This window comes from Typopeltis vanoorti, chromosome 18 (assembly GCF_054136105.1).
Source record: "Typopeltis vanoorti isolate ZY-2024b chromosome 18, IOZ_Tvanoo_1.0, whole genome shotgun sequence".
NCBI classification, from domain to species: Eukaryota; Metazoa; Arthropoda; class Arachnida; order Uropygi; family Thelyphonidae; genus Typopeltis; species Typopeltis vanoorti.
Genome location: NC_143566.1, coordinates 37,609,078 through 37,634,090, shown reverse-complemented (window position 1 = coordinate 37,634,090; position 25,013 = coordinate 37,609,078). Strand labels below are relative to the sequence as shown.

General features: G+C 35.3%; 1 protein-coding gene across 1 annotated transcript in view; it reads left to right on the top strand.

The window, feature by feature from the left end:
* Positions 1-3,266: 3,266 nt before the first annotated feature.
* YL-1 (Vacuolar protein sorting-associated protein YL-1) overlaps positions 3,267-25,013 on the top strand; it is a 71,449-nt gene continuing 49,702 nt past the window's right edge. The window contains exons 1-3 of the mRNA XM_090408302.1: positions 3,267-3,523; positions 6,406-6,517; positions 22,345-22,497. Coding sequence (XP_090264428.1) covers positions 6,407-6,517; positions 22,345-22,497 — 264 coding nt within the window. The 5' untranslated portion in view covers positions 3,267-3,523; position 6,406. The remainder of the gene's footprint in view (positions 3,524-6,405; positions 6,518-22,344; positions 22,498-25,013) is intronic.

The following is a 25,013-nucleotide window of genomic DNA, read 5'->3' as shown; positions in this document are numbered from 1 at the left end:
GGATCGCTTGTTAGAGATGAAGAAATGCATAGAGACAGTGGGTGCGAAAAGAATAATCATGATGGGAGACTTTAAATATACAAATATTGATCTGGTAGCAGTAAACTTTCATGAGAAGACTGGACTGAATTTATTGTGCTGTACCGGGTAAACTTCCTCAAGCAGCATGTGACAGAAGGACCTCGAGGTGAGTAGGATAGATAATATCAGAGAAAGCTTCAGTTAAAGATGAAACTATTTTGCCTCCAGTTAGTGACAGTGAGCATGCAGTACTCATTTGGGAAGTGACTAAGCTTATGAATGTTCCATTCAGAACAGGTTACATGCTGAACTTCAAAGCAGAAAATTATGACCAACTGAGTTCAAAGGAATGGTATCAGTTGCTGCATCAGAAGAATATCGAAAGTGCATAGAAAGCATTTAAAAAAAATTCTTAAATTATGCAATATCAGAATGTGTGCCGAGAGTTCGATGACTAAATAGGGCAGGAGACAAATGGATGTGTAATCTTATTAAGCAAGAGATTCGTAAGAAACAGATGATGCGGAAGGAAAACCGTGTGTATAAGGATGATGTTCGCTGTGTAAATTATAAGCAGCAGGACAAAAGAGACACAACTGTTGTACACAGAGCTAAGTTAGAGTGTGAAAAGAAACTATCTCTGCTAGCTAAAAACCTCCCAAAAGAATTCTATCGATATTCTGCAAGTAAAAGAAAGAATAAATATGAAAAAAGAACTCTTTGAATGCAGATGGTGTTAGAGTGAAAGATGCTGAGGTTGTTCAACTAACGTGTGCCCATTTTGATAAACGCTATCAACCTGGTGTATTAAACATTGAATTCACTGCTACCTCTTCACGGAATGAAGATGCTCAAGTGTATGAAGAGGAAGTATTAGAGCTGTTACACAAACTAAATATTCAACAATAAGGACTGGTGGAAAAGAATGTTCAGCTGAACTACTTATTCCTTTGACCAAGCTATGTAATTTGAGTCTTAGAACAGGAAAGATTCCCCAGGAATGCAAAGATGTATGGTAATCGCATCGCAGAAGAGTGGTGCAAAGATCGATATATCGAACTATCGACCAATCACTATTAGCGTGGGTAAGATGATGTCTGACTGACAGTTATCAAAATGTGGTATATGATCAGTCCTTGGTCTACTGTTATTCGATATGTATATTAGTGTTATTCAATGGATTTGACAAGTGGCATACAACTATTTGCTGCTAATGCAAGATAGGCATGGTAATCAGGAATGCCATTGATATGCTGTACTTGCAGAATGATTCGAATTGTGGACATGGGAAAATAGATGCCAGTAAAAGTAGAGTCATACAATTTAGTGATTAGATATCCAATGTCATATTATGCTAGAAGAAACTGATCGGGCCAGGAATCTTGTAATGTTGATAGATAACAAGTCGAAGTTCAGGGGCCATATAGCAAAGACTACACATACAGCTCAAAAGGTAATTGCAATGCTGAAAAGAACTTTATCATGTAAAGATAAGGATATCATTTTGTCTCTTTACAAGGCCTTGATAACGTCACTTGGGCAATTGTTTGCAGATCCGATCACCTGGTTTCCATTGTGATTCTGATACAGTGGAGAGAGTGCAAAGGAGAATGCTATAAATTATATCAGGATTGTGGAATACTGATTATGATGACAGATTGAGAATTTGCAGATTGCAGACACTAGCAAACAGGAGAAAGATGGGTGATATGATTGAGACTTACAAACTTCTGAAAGGGTTATACGGGATTTCAATTGATATAATTTTTTCAATTAATGGAGCAAGAACAAGAGCTTTCCTTGGAAGCTGAGAATGAATGCTGCTAAGAAGAGGTGAGGGCTAGATTTTTCTCTCACAGGGTGGTTCATGATTGGAATGGATTATCAGCGGAAGTTGTGAGTGCAAGCAATGTGAATGAATTCAAGAATAAGTATGATAGTTGGTGCATGAGTATGTGGCCTCATGAGTCCCTGAATCCCTGGAGATCTCTCTTAATAATAGTAATAGTAATAATAATAATCCTGTACACCTCCTGAAGGTATATGCTGGAATTTTATTATTATTATTATTATCAGAAGTAAAAAAATGTACAGTTCTTTTTTCTCTGAATTCCTTTAACCCTAAATTTTTGAAGCCACGTTGGTAACCAGTCTCTATTCTAGAAGCTTTCATTGTAAGTGAGCCAGACTATCAATGACTCAAGATTTTTCAGGTGTGTATGTACGTGTGTGAAGGGAGAGAGCGGGGGGAGGGGAGGCTTGAGAATTGAGTCCACCTGATGACCCTGATGTGTTGTCTTCATTAGTTACACGATCACTATATTTTAGACGAGACGCTAAAAACACTGGTTTCAGGGAGGATGTCTCTTTTTTTTTGTTTCTGGCAGAAATTGAGTAACGCAGGAACCAGCCAAAGAAAAGCTTAGAAAAAAAGAAAAATTCCTGTGATCAGCAACAGAGTTGAGACTATAATGAGCTTTCTTTCAGGGTCCTAGAACTATGAATATTAATACTATTTCCATAGGATAAAACTGGCACTATTAATAACTATTAGTTATATTTTTAATTTAATCAGTGTTATTTATTTAATTAATGTTACATAAGTGTGCCGTAATAGTAGTCATGTAATACTGATAAGATCGAATTTTTGGAGTTATGATTATGCCCTTTTCCTAAGTCATCAATGTTTAAAAGTGTATTGAAAATTAAAATCAGCACACGGAAATATGAGTTTAGGTATCCAGTGTCTGCTCATATTCCGCATGTAAAATTTAATTTAATATTTCTTATGCACCAGAACTAAAAAAAAAAAAAAAAAAAAAAACTTACTTACCAAGATAGGACAAACTCGGAGCCCTTGATATCAGTGATTGGAATTTAAAAATAAACAGCGCAATTATACTAAAAATAAACAACAATTATAATTTAAAAATAAATTATAATTGTTGTTGTACAAAATTAGGAGTGCTCGAACATCCCAACTCCCTTGTGGATCCGCCAGTGAATAAACATGAAGGCTTGATGTCGAGAGCCTGCCTAAAAAGAAAGTATAGTTTGTTTGTTTTTTTCTAATAAATAAACAAATAAAATTCTCTAAGCCTAAAATGCGTCGCACAAATGCCCACCAGTTCTCGTTCCACAGGAAAGAGCTTTGGCTATATTGGGCTGTACTAATCCAGTTTTGATTAAGAGTAACTATTTTATTTACATCAGATGGCGCTAATGGCTTTATTTAATATGAAAAGTGGTTACAAGAAATGTTTAAATGGTATACTCGGTTAAAAGGAATTTTATAGTGATTTGAGTGATGTGTTTTATTTTGTGCTGTATGTCTATTTTAAATAAAACGGTATATCCAAAGTGTAATTTCTTTTAGCTTGCTTAAAAGCTCCATAAGGATGTCATTCGCAGAGAAGTGCACATATCTGTTTTGAATTGGAGTCAGTTTTGTGTATTTTAAATCAAGATTTTTTATTTTTTTTTAAATCAAACAGATTAATAGGTAAGAGAATAATTATATAGTAAAAATACGGTCGGTATCAATGTAAACATTTAATGAAAAGTTTTGAATGAAAATGAAGCTGTATGGGATGAAGGTTGATAATAGCCGGCAAAGGTTGGTCGATTGGTAGAGCTTCTGCTACTAATGGCTCAGTTAAGTAAGTTTGAGCGCGGTTAGTAGTTGGAAGGCCACCAATCGTTCGATGCTGTCGACACACTCTCCCTCGATGAGTCTTTGGACTCCATGGAGGTGTCAAAATAATAATAATAGATTGTTGACAGTGGATTGTATACTTATTGATCAATGTATATCAACATGTAAGAAAAACTATCTCAGAGAGACAGTTTTTGCCACCGGATTCTATGGCAGCACTACTTACTATTTAACTTTATTGATGACATACCATCTGGTTTAAAGGGAGACACACAATTGTTTGCAGATGTCGAAAAGTTAAGGACTCGTTATGTTAAGGACTGGTAAATGAGTGGAATGAGCTGCCAGAGTGTTGTGGGTGCTATGACAGTGAGTGAGTTCAAGGCAAGGTATGATAGATACTGTGAAAATGTCATATAGTTGTGCAGACATGATGTTTAGGGCCTCCCTCGAGTCTAAGGACTCCTGGAGTCGCCTGTAATAATAATAATTATGAGAACTAACTGTAGGATTTAGATAACGTCGGAATGCGGGCAGAAGAGTTTCCAATATTCAATAGATGCAGCGATGCAGATAATTGCTGGAACTGCAAAAGAAGTGATTGTCATTATATAAAGCATTGACTCTACTGCATTTGTACTATATGCAGATTTCGCCTTTTGGGTTTAAGGAGATTGAAGAAACATTGGAAAAGTTCAGAGGTAAGATGATTTCAGGATTATTGAATGCTGACTGCGAGGACAGCTTAAGAGACTATAGGTTGCAGTTTGTCAGAAAGGCAGAGTCATGGGGATGTGATAGAAACATAAGTTAGTGAGGAGATATTATATTATGGATGCAGAGGACATTTTTTAATATGTGGTGGGAGGAGAAATAATCGGAGTTCATTCACAGAAGTCAACAGGGGGGGGGCAGATTTTTATCATTGGAAGCAGAATATGTTGCTAAGGAGACTGACAAGTGCAGCATCAGTGAATGACTGTGAGGAGGATGTATTGAAGACAGCATGTGAATTGGATGAGTCATCCCTGAAAATTATTATACTTAGCTGATAGTTTTACATTATTTGTAAATGAATTGCAAGTTATTGTTAGTGATGAATAAGCTGATGTTATACATAGAGTACACTTCCCATGATAAATTCTTGATCCATGAGATACCAGTGTAGTAGTTTTTTTTTTTCTTTTTTAATTTTATTGTCAGATGAATAAGAGCTCACAGATCATCTTTATGATGCAGTTGTTTGTGGGACGAGGGGGAGTGAACATAAAGAAGTCATAACATTTTCTTAAGAAGTTTGCTGAGGATTATGTTTTTGCTCTATCTAGATATTGATAACACGGTTAACATAACATTGGATAATATGAATTTTCTTGCAAATTATGTGAAAATTGAGACATTTGTCCATTTGAGGTTTTAATGCATTAAAACCACCACTGTAATATTTCTCATATTAATTGCCTGTTTTTCATCTAGCTATAATCTGTCAAGTTGTGAGCACTAAATTAATTTGCTTAAATCCATGTAGCTACAAAAATCCATCACTGTTTGCACAAGTTCATGTGAATGGACTGTCACATGTAGACAACAGACACTAAACAAATATCGCTCTGCAACTTGCTGACATCAGCGTTGGTTTGCCCACGTGGGTTAGGCTAAAAGTAACTAACAAGAGTGTATTAATTGTATTAATTTAATTATAGTATAACCAAGTTGAAGTTTGATCCTTTATCCAAGTGTAAGCAAACAAAGTTTGCACCTGAAATATAATGAGGACAAGGCAACTCATATACAGAAGCTAATGACCTCACATCTCTTACCTTAGTATCCCATAATGCAAAGCACATATCCTTATGAGTATGTATAATGCTATGCATTATGGGAAGGGTCACTACCCAGAATTGATCTCATCAACTTTCCATTGATTATAATATTAGTTTGTGATCCTGTTCCATTTGGTTGCTCCCAGGTCCATTTTCTTTACTCTGCAGATTGACAAGGTTATGAATGTTGCATAGTTAAGCTAGAAGATATTATTATTACATAACACCTCCAGGGAATCCAAAGACTCATCAAGGGAGGGCAGCTACTCTACAACTCACCGTGTCCACCAACCCACCAATCGCAACTACCTTCATAATCTACACCAACGCCATCTACTGCCGACCACTACCACCACTGGTATTTTCACAGACAATCACAAACATCCATGCCCACGGTGGGAATCGAACCCACAGCCTTTTGGCTGGAGAGTGGATATGCAAACCGCTTGGCCACCAGGCCGGCAAAAAAAATATCCGTTTTTTTACTTGTTGTACTGTGGTACATGAAAGGTCTTTCTATTTTTTGTGATTCCCAAAATGCCTTTTTCTCAAAGAGAAGTTATGAAGCCTGTCAGTGAAAGTGCACTACATGATTTTTATGTCTCTTATTCCTTTCGTAATCAGCAATAAATCCACACATCAGGTACTTGGTCCTAACGTGCTTTACCAACCATGTTAGCCTACTGGAAGTATACCTAATTTTTTCCTGGGGGCACAATTCAGGTAATGTTTCCTTCACTTCATAATTGAGTTTAGCTATCTATTCAGTGTGACAGATTACATGATCCTTCGCACTGATAGATATGTATTAATCTTTATGTGAGTTTAGTGCATAACTAATGTAGCTATATATATATATATATATATATTTATTTATTTTTATTTTATTTTTAAATCGATTACTAGCATGACACAAACAAGAGACAGAAGAAGCAATGCAGGTAGCAAAATGACTCAGCTGTTAGAAGCTGAAGAGGAAGATGATTTTTATAAAACTACATATGGTGGTTTTTATGAGGTTAGTTTCATTTTCTGAGGTATCCAGCCTCTGAATGATGAAATCTTGATTTAGTATTTATCATCTGTTTCTTATTTTTTGAGGTCCTAGCAAAATCTTTCTCATATAGTATTTTTTTACTTCTAAACTTGGTGTTTTACTTGTATTCAATTAATAATTTTTTGACCTCAACATAATTTTTTTATTTTGATTTAGTGATAGATATATGATCTATTAGATTACATCATGAGTATGGTAATTACAGAATCACTATTGAACCTAAAAAAGAAGATAACATTAATAAACCTGGCCACTGAGAGTAACTCAGTCTTTATCTTTGATATATGGTATTGTTATGAAGTCAAAATATATAAAATAAATATACAGAGATGAATGCTTAAAGTTTGACAGCACTTCATCCACTAAGGTGGTGAGTCTCCCACTGAATGTTAGATTCATCACCCTCCTTAGAGTCTTAAATTAACCTGTCATTAGTAAGGTGGGAAAATGTAACAAAAGTGGTAAGGTGGGGTACCACACTAAACTTGCTTGCGCACAACAGCCTGTCATCTATGCCAGTGTTTCTCAACCTGTGGTCTGTGGCCCATAGGTGGTCCATGATGGTGGGACAGGTGGTCTGCAGGCAGACTTAAATTAATTAAATAAATGTATATTTTTTAATTATCCAAACAAAACAAATGAAGATTGAATAGTAAGTAAAAATTATTGAAATCAAATGGAGATTTAAAAAAAACCAACAAATAGCATCAGAATGTTCAAAAGCAGAAGCAATAAAATTATATTGTTGTTCACTTCACCTCTCTTTTATTATTCGACATTCTGTCACTACAAATTTAGCTGCAGAATGACAAATAATAAAAGAGGGGTGAAGTGAACGACGATATAGTTTTATTGTTTCAGTAAGGAAATACCGTGAGTAGACACATTACTTACTATTATAATAATGGAATTAACTCACGTAAATTATTCTTTATTCGTAGAATTTTCGCCTGAGTATTACAGGCATCATCAGTACAGGTACAAATGCTAATTAAATATATTTACAAAGCACCACCTAAGTAGCTAAGGTTAAATTTCCTAAATTTATTTTTTAAAAAAAATTTTCCAATATAAAAAATTTTTTCCATATATATACACACACATATATATGTAGAAATTATTTTACCTTGGGTATAATAAATGTTAAAGATACCAAGCTATTTTAAACCTGGTTTTACTCCATTTCCCAAGTAAGTAAACAGACAAACAAGTCAAGTTTGTGCCTGCAAGTGTTGCAAGTCTAGCTGACCCTGCAAGTAGTGCAAGACCAAGGCAACTCATGGTAAAAATAGAATAAGCTCTGATCACTAATCTTAATATTTACCCTTAATGCAAAGCATATCTCCTGGAGGAGATGTATGATGCTTTGTATTAAAGGCAAGGGGGGCCACTACCCAGACCGGTTTCGACCTTTATTGAGGTGTATTTAAGTAAAGACCTTTCTAAAAATTAGGATGATCCCTAGACCACTCCATAGTGGCCGAAAGACCGTCCAACGTTGTTCCACTCAGTGACAGGCTCACCCCGTCACCGAGAAGAACTTCTCAGTGTTGGCTCTACCCAGTGGCAGGCTCACCCCACCACCAGCCAGAGCCATAATCTCAGCGGTGGCTCTGCTCAGAGACGGGCAAAAACCTATCCCCAAGCAGAGCCTCTCAAAGCCAGCCCCCATCAGTGGGAGCCAGGCTAGAAATACCAAGATTTTAGTAATACAGAGCTTATAAGTATTTTACCAGAACAAGCTACCATAATAAAAATCTCAGGAGGAGATATAAATGTAGAAAGTATTTTACCTTGAGTATAATAAATGTTAAAGATACAAAGCTATTTTAAACCTGGTTTTATTCCATTTCCCAAGTAAGCAAGCAAACAGACAAACAAGTCAAGTTTGCGCCTCCAAGTGTTGCAAGTCTAGCTGATCCTGCAAGTAGTGCAAGACCAAGGCAGCTCATGGTAAATGGAGTAAAACCAGGTTTAAAATAGTTTGGTATCTTTAACATATAAAATAAATTTAGGAAATTTAACCTTAGTTACTTAGGCGGCACTTTGTAAATATAAGTCATTGTTTAATTAGCCTTTGTACCTGAACTGATGATGCCTGTGATACTCAGACGAAAATTCTAGGAATAAAGAATAATTTATGTTAGTTAATTCAGTTATTATAATAGTAAGTAATAGTTTTATTGCTGCTGCCTTCTTGCTGTTTTGTCAGATTTGAAGTGAACATGTGTTATCCACATTTTAACCAATTGCTTGTTGTTTATTGATTTTTATTATTGAAGGTCTCCTTCCTTCATCCAAGGCTCAGTATATCTTCAGAAGCGCTAAGTGATACTTGGACAAAGTGTGTCCTGAGTTAATTCCAGTATTTATAAATTTATATATTTTTCAGAAACATTTTTTAATAATGGAAAAGTTGCTTAGAATTAGGACTTTGAAAAAAAAGAGCAAATGAAACAGGTGATGCTAACCCTAATCGTGATACACGTGTTGTAACGGCGAGTATATCTGATACTATTAAAGTAGAAGAAACAAGCAGTTCAAAGAAAAAATACAGTAGGAAATATAACAGTTCATATTTGGAATTGGGTTTACTTGGTGTGGAGATGAAAGTGAACAGAAACCTCAATGTGTTTTGTGTTATGAAGTGTTGTCGAATGAGTGCATGAAATCTGCGAAACTCCGATATTTAGAAACTAAACATTGTGATGTGAAAATAAGCCAATGAATTTTTTCAGCGACGCTTAGGGACAATAAATCATGGGAAAGATATAGTTTCAGCCATGGGTTCCATTAATAGCAAGGCACTGGAAGCATCCTACCTCTTAAGTTTGCGCATAGCGAAAACAGGGAAAATTTTCTACTTCCAGTTATAAAAGATGTGGTAAAAACTATGTTTGGCAACAAGTTACTAAAAGATGTTGATTTGATTCCTCTTTCAAATGACACTGTCGGTCGCAGAATTAATGATATGGCAGGTGACGTAGAATCTCAGTTAATCAAAAGAGTTAAAGAACGACCCTTATTATGCGTTAAAAATAGACAAGATATTACAAATGATGCGCAGTTAATCTGCTATGTAAGATATGCGCATGATAACAACATTCATGATGATATTCTGTTTTGTAGAACTTTGCCATCCTGAACAACTGGAGAATAAATATTTCACAATCTCAATAATTACATAATACACAAAGGGATCCAATGGGAAAAATGGAGCTCATCCCCTTACAGGCAGGCATAATGGGGTTGTTTCTATGGTCTGGACATGAATTGGGTACCATACATAGGGAAGCATTAGCCTCCAAAGGAATGCCACCAGAATTTAAAACTTGCTATACAACGCTGTAAAGCTAGTTAATTTTATTAAAGATCGACTGTTAAATAACGGGTTATTTTCAGTACTCTGCGACGAAATGGGCAGTGACTATATACAACTTTTGCTTCATTCTGAAATTCACTGGCTTTCCAGGGACAAAGTACTAACAAGACTATTTCAATTAAGGCACAAAATTTTATTGTTTGTAAATGAACGTAATTCTGATTTTGCATCACTCCTTGTTGATGAAGCATGGTTATCAACACTATCCTATCTTTCGGACATTTTTTTAAAATTAAATGAACTAAATATCTCCCTTCAGGGAAATTTTTTTAACTGTTCTTGATGCGTACGACACAATAAAGGCATTCGAGAAAAAACTGGTTTTATGGATTAATTATGTAAATGATAGACAATTTTCACCTTTTCCAACATTGGAATCCTTTTTAGTGGAAAATGATAATTTTTTGATTGTGAGTTTCTGGAAAGGGTTTGTGACCACCTCAAAAATCTGAAATGGAATTTTGAAACATATTTTCCGAATAACTTTTATAATAAATTTCTGTGGGTTCGCAATCCATTTCAGGCTTGCAGTGACGAGAAACCTTTCGTTATCGAAAAAAGAACATTTAATCGAGCTTTCAAGTGACAGTGGACTTAAAATGCAATTCCGTGATCTTGGTTTAGCTCGATTTTGGATCTCGCCTTCAGTGAGAAGCGAATTTCCAGAATTATCTGAAGAAGCATTGAAAATCTTCATGCAGTTTTCTACAACCTATCTTTGTGAGAAAGGATTTTCATCGCTCCTTCAAATAAAAACAAAATACAGACTTTGTCTTAGTGTTTGTGTGCCTATCTTCGACTGAATTTGACCAATATTGAGCCAGATATCCAGAAACCCTGCAAGGGCTGAGAAGCTCAACCATCTCATTAAAATAAGTATTAACATAATTATATTATATGTATTTGATACACTTTTAATCGTTTACTTCCAATTTAAGTTTCCATATGTATTCAAAACATGCATTTAGATTTATTATGTTATAAATGGCACAGCTTTTCCGAAATGTCAGTAATTCCCATTGGTTTTTTAAAAAAAATTACAAAAAGTCAAAATGACGTATAGGGAAATAAATTAAAAACACTATGTTTATTTTTGAAGTAAAGCTTTAATTCCAACATTCTAAAATGTTATTTTGCTTGCTTTTCTGTTCGTAAAATTGTCGATGACATTGTTGAAGTCTGTTTCATCACTCATTTGCTGTTTTATAGAGAGTATGGCAAGATTTCTTAAAACGCCAAAAAAGTGCCGCCCAGGGCATATACCCCCCCCCCCCAGCTACTCCTATGTAACATAGTGGTCCATGGTCCATAGAATTGTTTTAGGCATTTTACTGGTCCTTGGGCTTAGAAAGGCTGAGAAATGCTGATCTATGCCATCGAGTAGCATGTTACGGGAAGGGAAGCTATACTGAGGCATGACTCACTGCCATGCATTGTTAAAAAGTTATAGTCAATTTAAAATCTTTGGGCTCTGTGACACCCTCCCCCTTACTAACGCCGGGTTAACTCTGGCAGTTGGCCAAAAACAGTCCTAGTAATTAGATAAGAAGCATGATGGGGTATTCCCCCCCCCCCCATAAGATCATTGAATGAGAATAGCTGTATATCCTAGCATTATCAGAAAGTAGGAGCACTGTAGAGAAAGTGATACTGACATGATTGAATCATGTGGAATTTTTTGGAAAGATTGTTTCCATCATGTACTTTGGACTTTGTTTTGGGTATAATGGTGGATCCAGCTTCATCTCCTATGAAAGGGCAATCCATAAATTCATCTGTATCATTCTAAATAGCACTTCTCATGTTCTAGGTTGTATTGTATGCAACGTACATACCTGTTTGGTCCTGAGTGAGTTTTATCACCACTAACCATATGCTGCTCTTCCTGTAACATTGGCAGTTGTGGATGATATCATAAATAATTTTATATGAAATATTAAGACTTTTCAACATAATCTACAATTTTTATGTGTTTTTTTGCTTTGGATAGCAGTGTCCAAATTAAAGGAGTGAACATATAGCATTAATGGCAGAATCAGATCAAAAATGAAGATGTTATGAAGGAAATTGATATAGGTGTTCAATAATATGTGAGCAGAACTTAACTGAGGTGGCACCATAAATATGATCATATAAATGAAAAAGAAAGATTAGCAAGGCAAGTGTTCAGCAGAAAAATACTAAGGGGAATATTGCGATCTAGGTGGACTGATGCAGTTTGATGAAATATAAGATCTGACAATTATTGGATTTTAGACAAATAAGACTAATCTAGCAAAAAATTGTTTGCAAGTAATAATGTAAACTTAGTCAGGTGTGACTTGTATAGTAGCCTGTATACCTCCTGATGGTACATATCTTGAATTATATATGGTGATGAGCATTCAATATAACATTTTATCCAACATTTATGAACTTTTATTATAATGTACTTTCAGTGTATTAAAATTTTATTAAATCATGTTTTACTTCATGAAAAATTTTGCAAGCCACAGGGGTTCACAAAGTAAATGAAAATAAGTTCAGTTATGCAATGATGTATACTCAAGGAACAAAACATTAGAGATACCTACCTATGAGGATGGTCTGAAAAGTTCTCGGCCTCAACCATAGATGGCAATACTATCGGCAAGATTTTTTTTTTCTAAGTCGGTACATCTGTCATAAGCATCCATGTGAAATTTCGAGTCGTTCTATCAAGAAGTTTGTTTTATACAGCTGTCTGAAGTAAAAGTGTTGTCTGTATCCCTTGAAATTGATAAAATTGAGAATTGTGTGGTTATAAAATTCTTTGTAAAAGAAGGTTTAAAGCCAAAAGAAAGTCATTCAAAGTTCATAAAAGTTTATGGGCTGCTGAGTTTAAATGTGGCCGTACCAGCCTCGAAGATGATCCACGTGAAGGATGTAAAAAAAGTGTAACAACACAGGAAATCATTGATCAAGCCCATAATATGGTATTGGATGATCAGCGAGTCAGAGTGCATGAAACTTCTGAGACTATGGGGATTTCAAAAGAATGTGTAGGATATATTTTGCATGAAGAATTGCAAATGAAAAAACTTTACGCAAGATGAGTGCCGCAGTTGCTCACAGCAGATCAAAAACCCACTCGCATGAAAATCTCTGAACAGTGCTTGGAGCATTTTAACAAGAATAAAATTGATTTTGTGTGGCGATTTATTACTATGGATGAGACTTGGATTCACCATTACATACCAGAATCCAAACGGCAGTCAATGGGAAAAAACAGTGGACAGAAGTTGGTGTTCAGCGCCAAAGAAGACAAAGTCAGTTCCATCAGCAGGAAAGGTCATGGCATCGGTGTTTTGGGATGCTAAAGGCATTTTGTTTATTAATTATCTTGAAAAGTGTAAAACAATAACTGGGGAATATTATCCTGATCTTTTAAAAAGACTACATAAAAAAATTCGTGAGAAAAGACCCGATTTGCAGAAGAAAAAATCATCTTTCATCAGGACAGTGCACCTGCCCACAAAGCTGTTTTTGCAATGGGAAAATTAAGGGATCTGCACCATGAATTGTTGGAACATCCATTCTATTTACTCAGATTTGGGTCCCTCTGACTTCTATCTCTTCCCAAAACTAAAACTCTTCCTCACTGAAAACAGAGTTTTTCTTCGAATCAAGAGGTAATCACAGCTGTAGAGGGGTATCTTACTGAGAACCATTATAGAGATGGGATAATGGCGCTGAAGCATCACTGGAATAAATGTATTAATCTTAAGGGAGATTATGTTGAAAAATAAAAATAATTTTGAATTTATAAATTCGTTTTTTCATTGTTAGGCCGAGAAATTTCCATCCTCGTAATAGCATGCCATTCCTCCTCTAGCATGAATAGCAGCCTGTACTCTCTGCGGCACTGACTCCACCAGATGCTGGAGGTAATTCCAGCCGTTCCTGTTGCAGGATTGTCCAACTGCACCTTAGACGTTGGTCTTGGTTACATGGATCTGATGTCTCACTCTATAGCATCCCAGAGAGATTCAGTAGCATTTAAATCTGGGGGCATTAGGGTGCCATTGGATGGTCCCAAACTCAGATGAATGCTCCTCGAGCCATGCCTAAGCTGCAGGATGCATGAAGGCCATGAAAGTGTGTAGATTATCAACCAGCACATTCTGGTAGCTTGCAGCATTTAAGGACCTTTCCAGACACACTGAGGGACCTAATTGTCACACAAGGCTCCCCAAACCATCTTGGTACAACTGATAATGGCATTCATCAGACCACATAACTCTGGTTCACTCTGCAGAGGTCCAGTTTTGATGGTCCCGGCACCAGGAAAGGCACAATGCCTAATAATGAATAGCTGTCAACAGTGGTACACAATTAGGGCATCAGCTCCCATAGCCCAAGGTATGCCGTACCATTCACTTACTGCTAATGCTACTTGGTTACATGGATCTGATGTCTCACTCTATAGCATCCCAGAGAGAGATTCAGTAGCATTTAAATCTGGAGGGCATTAGGGTGCCATTGGATGGTCCCAAACTCAGATGAATGTTCCTCGAGCCATGCCTAAGCTGCAGGATGCATGAAGGCCACGAAAGTGTGTAAGGTCATCAATGGCATGTGGTCAGCCACCGCTTGCCCACTGAGCACTGGTGGTACGTCTGGTGGTATGCATAGTAAACTCTTGATATGGTTGCCCTTGAGAACCCTAAGGTTTTTACCCACTTGGGCAATAGAATGCCCTATCTGTCTTATGTCGATAATACGTCCATGATAAGTATTGCTAAGAGTGCCACGTTTCCTATGTTCGTTGATTGCAATACACTGTTGGGAAGCACTGATGTCTGTCTGTTTATCATCTGCATTTTGGGGTAAGTTTCACTCTGCACTGGAGGTGCCAGTGTCAAATTCCTATCACCCCTATCTCTAATGTTGTGTCCATTGAGTGTATATCTATGTGTTGTTTTAGAATTATTGCTATTACTATCATTAAGAGAGACTTCCTGGGAGTCAGGAACTCGTCAAGAGAGGCCATACTATTCACACTAGCTTTCATACTTGTTTTTGAATTCATTCATGCCACTTGCACACACAACATCCGATGGCAATCCGTTCTAATCACGTACTACTGCATGAGAAAAAATTCTGGCCCTAACTCCCTTCTTGATAGCATTAATTCTCAGCTTCCATGGATGTTATCACATCCTTTCCCCACCCTCCATAAAATGAAAAATTCCATCTATTCAAATTTTTCATTTTATGGAGGGCGGGGAAAGGATGTGATGACATCCTTTCCCTGCCCTTTCAGAAGTATGTGATGACATCCTTTCCCTGCCCTTTCAGAAGTATGTAAGTCTCAATCATATCAACCCTGTTTGCTAGTATCTGCAACCTACAAATTTTCAATTGGTTTTCATAATCAGTATTCCACAGTCCTGATATCATTTTTGACACTCTCTTTTGCACTTTCTCCACTGTATCAGAATCACCACAGAAACAAGGAGACTAGACACCTGTGTGCAATAGCCCAAGTGAGATCTTATCGAGGCCTTGTAAAGAGACAAAATGGCTTCCTTATCTTTAAGTGTCAAGGTTCATTTCAGCATTGCCATTACTTTCTGAGCTGTATTTACAGTCTTTCCTATGTGACCCTTGAACTTCGACTTTGTCTACTAAAAACTCAAAGAACCCTAGCCTGATCAATTTCTTCTGGCATGATCCCACCAATATAATATGGCATGGGATATATAACACACCAAAGTGTGATTATATAATAATCACACCTTACATTTATTAATATTGAAATGACAGCCATTCTCACATGTCCACAATTCCAGTCTATTCAAATCATTCTGCGAGTACTGCATATCAGCAGTTCTCAATGTCATTAATGTACAGATTGAACAACAATGGACCAAGAATTGATCCTTGAGGCACACCGCTGGTTATCTTGAATCCCCCCCCCATAAGACTTTCTGATATGTCAGTCAGTCATCTTCTTATTCATGCCAATAGTTTATAATCCAGTCCTATAATCTCCAGTTTATGCAACAGTCTTCCATGCTGTATTCTGTCAAAAGCCTTAGCAAAATCCGAAAGTATCATGGTGTAGCAATCCCCTTGTCTAACTCAATGGTAACATTATTATAGAATGTGAGCAAGTTGCTAAAACATGACATTCCCTTAGTAAACCCATGCTGTTTGTTGCAAAATAGAGATTCTGTGTCAGTCCATTTTTGAATGCAACCCCTAACCCTAACCAACTTTCTGAATGCGAGCCCTAACCAACTTTTCTAAAATCTTTACCACCCCTGAGATACTGATTGGTTGATAGTTGGATACATCGGTCTTTGCACAAGGGTGGTGCAATGGGATTACCATACATTCTTTCCACTCCTGTGGAATCTTCCCTGTTCTGAGACTCAAATTATATAGCCTGGTCAAGGGAATAGCCATCTCAGCTGAATCCTTTTAGCATCCATGCCGATATCCCATCATTTCCTATTGCAGAATTCATACTCAGTTTGTGCAACAGCTCTAGTACTTTCTCCTCATCTGCATGTGTTTACTTATATGGCAAAGAGGTAGCAGTGAGTTCAATGTTGCATATACCAAGTTGATAGCTTCCACATCATCATTTTCTTATGAATCTCTTGCTTAATTAGATTGCACATTCATTTCACTCCTACTCTTATTAATTCTTCTTGTCCCTTATTACTTCCATTATCTTGGACATATTTTCACTAATTCTGCTTCATGCTTATTGCATGTGCAAAAAAAAGTATGAATAGTGTCTCATTACTATTATGCACTAAAACTGATTTTTTTTTTTAAATTTTGGTTTAGAAGTTTTTCACAAACAAGCACTACTTTTTTTTTTTTTTTTGGCTCATTGACATCATCTAACAAATTCTGTTCTTTGTCTCAAAATATGAAGCTAGGATTTTGTGAAGTGAAGTTTTGTTCCAGGAGCTGATAGTTTCATTGTTAAAGACTAGATCTGTGCAGTTATAGATAACTTCAAATCTATACAAGATTTATAACAACATTAATTCTCGTTATAAATTTGGAGCTGAGGTATTTGCAAATTTACCTCACATTAGTGAGGTGGAAGCATAACGTAATGATAATGCAGACATCCTAATATCATTCGTATCCAAAATAATGACAGTTGTAGAGTATTTCCTAAATTTGACTCCTTTGAACACCCTTGACCTTTGCTTAATAATTTCTCATTTCAAATATGCAGACGTTAGCTCTCCTCTTGGTAGCCCATATCTTAACATCAAGTTTCCTTTTATTGTCTAACTTCCTTCACCGATCCACTCTGTATCACATATTCATATCCTATCTTTCGAATAACAGAAATAATTCCAGCTGGAATGAAGGGTTTCATTTCAGTGGGTATTGTTCAAACTCCCAACACTATTTTGACCTTTGTTCTCCAAAAGTGTGCTAAGGCAGTTCACAAGTTGCTTGTGCCCAAAAAATTCCATTTTTGCACGTTACCTATGCTTAGCTTGTTGTTTATGTCCTCATCCTTATGGTTGGTTGACTTTCTAGCCCTACTGTAAGTATTTATGTCTGTAGATGTGTGTGTATGTTCACGGGGCCGGTTTTCCTGTTTTGAGGGAAGAAAAACTCGAGTTTCTGGGAGAAAAACCCTCCAGTTTAGCTTGTTACAGCTTAAAAAAAAAAATTGCCTACATACATCGAAATCTGATTTTTTAATGTCCAAAAGCAGAAACTTACCTCCTGCTCAAATATCATTTGAGGCTTGTGGTCCCTTACCAGGGGCTATTAGGTACAACTTCTGGCATACTTTCATACCTTTCATACCTTCCTCACATCTACATGGAGTGAGGTGGAAGCATACCATCACGTAATGATAATGCAGACATCCTAATGTCATTCATATCCAAAATAATGACAGTTGTAGAGTATCTCCTAAAATTCCAAGAATAGTTCATGCTATGCCTTTTTTATTTATTTTTTTTTTAATAGCTTGGAGATCAACAGGTCTTCTGGTTTTGCCCCCCCCCTTCAAAATTTTTTCTTTAGAATTAACACCCATCCTATATCTCCTATATGATCTTTACAATATTACCTACTTTCTGAAATCTATCCTGCAACATGGAAGCAAGGCTATATTTAGTCTATTCCAAAAGAAAACACCAAGCAACTAATTAGTGACCAGTAATATGGATTCTACCACTTAAAATCCAAGGCGATATGCTTTATATCTTCATGTTTTTCATTATCTTGCTGTCATTCCTTTGCCACAAATATTAGTGGATCTCTGAGGTTAGTCAAAATAAATTACAGGTTCAAGAGATCTGATAAGCACCAGGGAATGTCACTGGAAGAAATTTATTTTACACAGAACTCAAAAATGAAAAATGCTTCTAGTCAGGATGGAATACAACTTGAATGTCAGTAGTACTGAATATCTTAGCGGTGGAGGCGCATATTTCTTAGATAGCCACACACCACTTCTTGAGCAATTGGAGTAGTTTTGTATTTGTTCATGGTCTTGCAGATGGGAGTGCCGCTAAACACCATTACATTTTTGGTTCTGTTGTAGCAAGGTGTCTTTGGAACAAAGAGTGAACTGTGAATCCTTACGACATGGATGTTAGTGAGATTGAGCATCAGTGTTCTGTCCTTTAAAAAAACTGAGATTTGAAAGTCTCCATCTGTTTAGAAAAGAAAATTCAATTCTTATTTTTAAGTGTAAACTGCATCCAAGATGAATGAATGTGTTGGACCTTAATTTTTTTATTATTAATGAACCTTGCCATGCTGCAAAACTGTTTTCCTTGAATCCATTCCATACCAAAGGATTTGGAAAAATTCGCATTCAAAATTTGAAACATTAATTATGGAAAGCAGTAATAAAGATAGTAGAAACAGCACCACTTTCCTAGTATGCCTTCAAATAAATCTTCAACACTCTATCAAGTAAATAACAAAGAATTCATAAACAAAAGAAATATAAGATTAGCATTAATACAAGAGCCTTACAATATCGACAACAAAATACATGGCTTTTCAACAGATTATAAAATATTTTCCGAAGAATCGGAAAGAAAGAGAGCTGCAATACTTGTGGTCAACTCTGAAGTTGAGTCAGTATTAATTTCTCAGTATAGCAATGAGGACTCGGTACTCGTCGAAATTACATACTGCAGAATCAAAACTTTTGTATGTATCTAGAGCATCATAGTAACATAAAATATGACTTAGTAAAATTCACGATGCTGTCTAATTTTACCATCAATCATGGCTTAATCCTAGCAATGGATAGCAATATCTATTCCATTTTATGGTTTAACAAGAGCGCAAACAATAGACATACAAATCTGGAAGTTTTTTTTAGCATCAAATTCTATACACATACTGAATGATGACACTAATATCCCATTGTGTGAAAATACCAGAAGCAGCATCTTCATTGAAATGACATTAGCAAATGATGCTATTTTATCCGAAATTTTTCTCAATGGAGATACAAAGAAGAAAGCTGTTCTGATCATCACATTGTTTTATAATTAACAACAAAAATTTAAATGGAATACATGAGTCAAAACAGTAAGGTAACTTTAAGTACATCATATAGAAAACCAGCCTAAATACATTTCGTAATAGCATTGAAAGGAGAATTTGCAAGCCTAATCCCAGAGCTTCACTTCACTGTCACCAGTGAACAACGGCTTAGCCTTGACAAGATCTTAGTCATGTAGGCATCAGCACATAAATATGTAGTTACTTCTTTCCAAACTTTCATCATGTCTGAAAAAATTCTGTGATGAAACACTCAGATTATCTAAGATGCTAAACATCGATGGAAAAAAATCAATTCCTTGGTAGAATGACAAAGTAAGTCTTGAAAACGTGTTAATGCACTGACAACACTATCAAAGATCCTACACCAGTCCAGATTTAGGGCAGAGTTGATGACAGAATCATTGTGAAACCAAATAGAGCTATCAAACCAAAATTTAAAAAAAAAAAAAAAAAAAATTATGGAAAAAATTTTGTGCTGTGTTGACTGCATTGAATTTTTGGAACTGTATATATAAATTAGCATCAAGCAAAAAAAAAAAAAAAAAAAAACACCCATGTTATCAACTATTAAAAACACAGATGGCTCTTGTACTAGAAACTACAGTTATGATAAACAAGTTTATTCCTGGTGATACTCAATCAACAGATGAGGAAATTCATGAAACATACAAAGAATGGAAATAGATATAGATATTCCTAACAATGATTTATTTACATCTAATGATATCAAATCAATATCAGTGGATCCAAGAAAAACTCCTGGAGAGGATGGAAGAACTAGTGACATACTCTTAAGAATATTTCTTGAATTTTCTGAATTTATAACAACAGTTTACAATGAATGCCTCAAGAAGGACGATCCCCTTATTATGGAAACACTGAAATTATACTGATAATCAAACCAGGAAATGAAACATCCAACAAAATTAGTAAATACAGGCCAGTTAGCCTCAACAGATGCTAACTGGCCTGTATTTACTGAATCTAGTACCTTACCAACAACATAAATGTTGTTGGTAAGGTACTAGAAAAACTTCTGGTAAACCAAATAATGCACTTTGTCTATTCAAGAGATCTATTAAGCACCAATTAGTATGCATTTAGACCTCAATCAAGCACTGTACATGCTATTATGGAAGTTAAAAAGTTCACACAAGACAGTCTACAGAAAAAAAAATTACGTGCTGTTGACCTCACTTGATGTGCAAGCCATCTTCGATGCTGCATGGTGGCTAGGTATAATTACTCAATTGAAAGATTTCAAATGTCCAAGAAAGTACTCTACCTTACAAAAAATTATTTCCCAGATAAAAGAGTAACCATAGCATTGAAAACTACAACTGGAACGAAAGAAGTCAAATGAGGCTGCCGTAAAGTTCTTGCTGTGGATCAGGTATCTAGAACATCCAGCACCACTCGTTATTAAGACTTTCTTTCACAACTGCAATCAAACTCATAGCTTTTGCCAATTATTTATTAATGATTTGAGGACAACACCTTACATTTAGAAGTAACAGCCATTGAAGAACTTTTTAAAATTGTGGAGTGGGCTCATGAAAAGAAAGTTACTTTCAATAGCACCAAATCTAAAGTGCTCCACATCTCACATAAATAATTAAAATAACCTATAATGGTCTTCCTAAATGGAGAAGTTCTAGAGGTAGTAGCCCAGTGAGTTAAAATATCCAGGAGTAATAATAGATAACAAATTTAACTTTCACAAGCACATCTCATATGTTGCCAGAAAAAGTTTACAAATTGTAAACCTTCTAGCTAGTTAGCAAGGATAAACTGGGGACTAGGCTAACAAGCACTAAAAATAATATATACTGGCGTTATACTACCATTGATATCGTACACTACACCTACTTGAAAAGATGCACTAAAATCTAAGAAAAACCAACAAAAGTTAAACAGAGGTCAACACTTTGAAACAGCTTGCATTATTGCTGGTCTAACACTAATCTGCCTGAAGATGTCAGGTGAAGTCATTTCCAGAAGATATAATGAGAATACCTAGCTGAATCAGTGTTTTCTTCAAAAATCGCCACTGAGACTCAAGTTTGTTTGTTGTTTTTGATCTTTTATTTTTTCTTGAATAATATTTATATAGTTAGTCTATATAAATATAAAAATTTTAAAAACCCATTTCATGTTTAATAAATAAACTGAATGTTTATTCAGAATTTTATTTGCAGCATTCATATTTTTCTCCTTCCTTAACTTTCAAAACACTCCTTGTTTAAATTAGCCTATGAAAGATGTAATAAATTCTGAGTTATCTGTTCATTCAGTCAGTTATTTTCAGAATTTTATAGATAAATTTCTTTGTATACAATGACATTTATTTGAATTTTCACTTTTCCTTCTGTTATATATAGTGTATCATAATGGCAAATTAAGGTATAATAGGGAATCTGTACTTCAGCACAGACAACGTTACCTAAGTGGAATTGATAACTAGTTGTGCTGAACTCTGTGTCAGATACATGGCATATATGTCTGATGGTCTTGAGATTATTTTAACTTTATGCATCATTACTGAATGTAGCCTATTAAGATTTACAAAATAGCAGTGATATATTCCTAACATTTAAAAAAATTACAAATGCTCTATCAGAAGCAGATAAATCTGAAAGTAACGTATGTTTGAAAACAAAAAATGCTTTCTTTTTTCCTTTTAAATGGCGAGTACTTTTCTTGTCCAGCAAAGTGGTGTTATTAACCACCACTTTACTTACTAGAGTTGGAAAAGTCATGTTTTTGAGAGCCCTGTGCAGTACTTTGGTTATATATGAACATTGTGTTAAATTTGCATTTCATTTCTGAAGACAAAATAAAGGTTAATAATTCTTTTATATAGGAAGAGGGTGACAATGAATATCAAACAGAAGAAGATGAAAGTGATGAGGTAGATTCAGATTTTTCAATTGATGAAAATGATGAACCTGTATCCGATCCTGAAGCAGAAGATGAACTAAAACGAAAGAGAAGAGTGGTCACCAAAGCCTATAAGGTTAAAAAAATTCTCTACCATTAATTTATTTTTTTTATGATTAATTTTCCTCTTTTATATGGCATACACAACTACTACCACTTTAAATTTTTTAAAATAGAATTTAATATTTCTTGTTTAATATGGATTCCTAGCACATGTATATAGGCAGATCCCAACATGCATAACACAAATTATGCATAATTTGTGTTATGTATATACAATAGTACATTAACATGTTTCAAAGGTTATTTCTATTAGTTTCATTCACAGAGTTCACACACAAATTGGATGTTAGTATGTAATTATTAGTGCAAAGTAATCCAATATAAATAGTATGAGAAATAGAAATATTAAAAATAAAAGTTTAATTTGGCTACTCAAACTCCCTTATGAAATTATCAAGAGATAACTAAAGAGTGGCCTCTTTCTTCTCTTCATAAATCTCTGAATAACAGGCTAAAGTGTCATCATGTTCTCTTTTGAGTTTTAAGAAAGATGAAGCATTAGGATCCATCTTCTTCAATTGTGCCATTGTGCTAAAATCTCATGGAAAATGATTGTCATCTCTTTCTTCATTAAATATCTCGGTCCCTTTCATTTCTGGTTATAAAGCCTGCTTGCTCAGCTTCATTATTAGATGGGGATGAATTATCAAATAAACTTTTAATTCAATAAGTTTATTTGATTATTCATCCCCATGGGAGTCAGGCAATTCCTCTATCGTGTTCGTCAAATTTAATTGTTCAGTAAGCCTCTCTGTTTTTTCAGCCAAGTCTTCACAAAAGTTCATCCTTACCAATGCACAAACTGTAGATAAATTTTTCCAAACCAAATACACACAATTTTGTGTAAACTCTTCCCAAGATTATACAATGTATCTTATAGCTTAATAAATATTATAAGACTTTCAAAAATCAAAATCTCTGTCCATAGCTGCCAGTGCCTGTTCAATAGGCTTTAAAGTTGGCAATCGTCCCCTGGTCCATGAGCTGGATTAGAAAACTGTGTTGGTTTAAAGGTAGAGTACCTTCATGTTTGGATGAAAATCAACCAAATATATAAGACAAGACTGTTATCAAGAATAAACAAAATCTTGAATGGAATATCAGTTTCTTGGTAATATTTCTCATCTTCAGGCATGAAACAATTAATCAGTCATCAAAAAGAGCAGTAGTAACCTGTTTTTAAATAATAATATATGAAGAGTTGCCTTACTAATGCCTTTCAAATCTTGCAGATTTTCTGAATGATAGATTAGCAGCAGCTTATGCTTACAGTAACCAGAATAATTACTACCAAGCAAAAGAGTTACTCTCTTTTGAAGCTTTGTCTGGCATTGTTTATGCCAGGACAAGATTTCTGGGGTTCAACTTTTTTTATTTTGTATACATTTATTAAAATGTATCTTTTTATTTATTATGATGACTCTATTTTTTTTCCTGATTATGTTTTTCATTCATTGTAAAAATAGTTTTTTTTTTTTTTTTTTTTTTTTTTTTCAGTTCAAGATTATTCTTGTTTTCCTATTATATGTTGCCTACAGTTTTAGTTATGTTTTGCTGGAAGTGTTTGAAACCCTGACAAAATCACTGATTCTGTCAGGGTTTCAAACACTTCCAGCAAATGTTTTTTTTTTTTTTTTTTCAATATCATAATGCCATAGCATTATGTGATAGATTCATGATGGTTTTATTAACAGATTAATTAACTGTAGCCTGCAAATGGCTATTGATGAGTCTTTTTCAAAATGAAATGTGAATAGTAAGTCACATTTATTATTGTTATTTTACAGCATCTCTATGGAGTCTAGAGACTCATCATGGGAGACCCGAATTAGCCATTACACACACAAATCCCATCACACCTCTCCTTGAATCCATCAGGGAACTCTCAACTAATTCTGGCAATACATTCTACTCACTCACCACTCTCCATGCAAAAAATCTGGTCTGCACACCCCCTACTAACCACACTCCTACACAGCTTCCACAGATGGCCCTAGTTCTCTGACTATTTGTGATACATTGAAAAATTTCATTTGCATCAATTTTATAAAATCCCTTCAATATCTTAACAATTTCTATCATGTCCCCTCTTTTCTTCCTATCAATTAAACTTTGTAACCCACAAACCTTCAACCTATCCTCGTAGGGAGTATTCCACAGATCTGTCACCATCTTGGTCACTTCTCTGAATTCTCTCTACCACCTCCTGGTTCCCAAGAAACCCAGGTGACCAAATCTGTGTACAGTATTCAAGATATAGCCTAATAATAGTTGTATAAAGAGGGATAATAACTTCCTTAACTTTACTTGTTAGTGGTTTAGTCCCTACCTCATCAATTTCCTGCAATTCAATACCATCAGTATGATACACCATATGCAACCTTTTCAACCTGAAGTGCATAACCTTACATTTTGCAACATTCAGTTGACAGTCATTATCCTCTGCCCACAATGCCAATTTGTTTAAATCATCCTGCAGGATATCAACATCATCTTTATCAACTATTGCTCTCCCCAGTTTTGCATTAT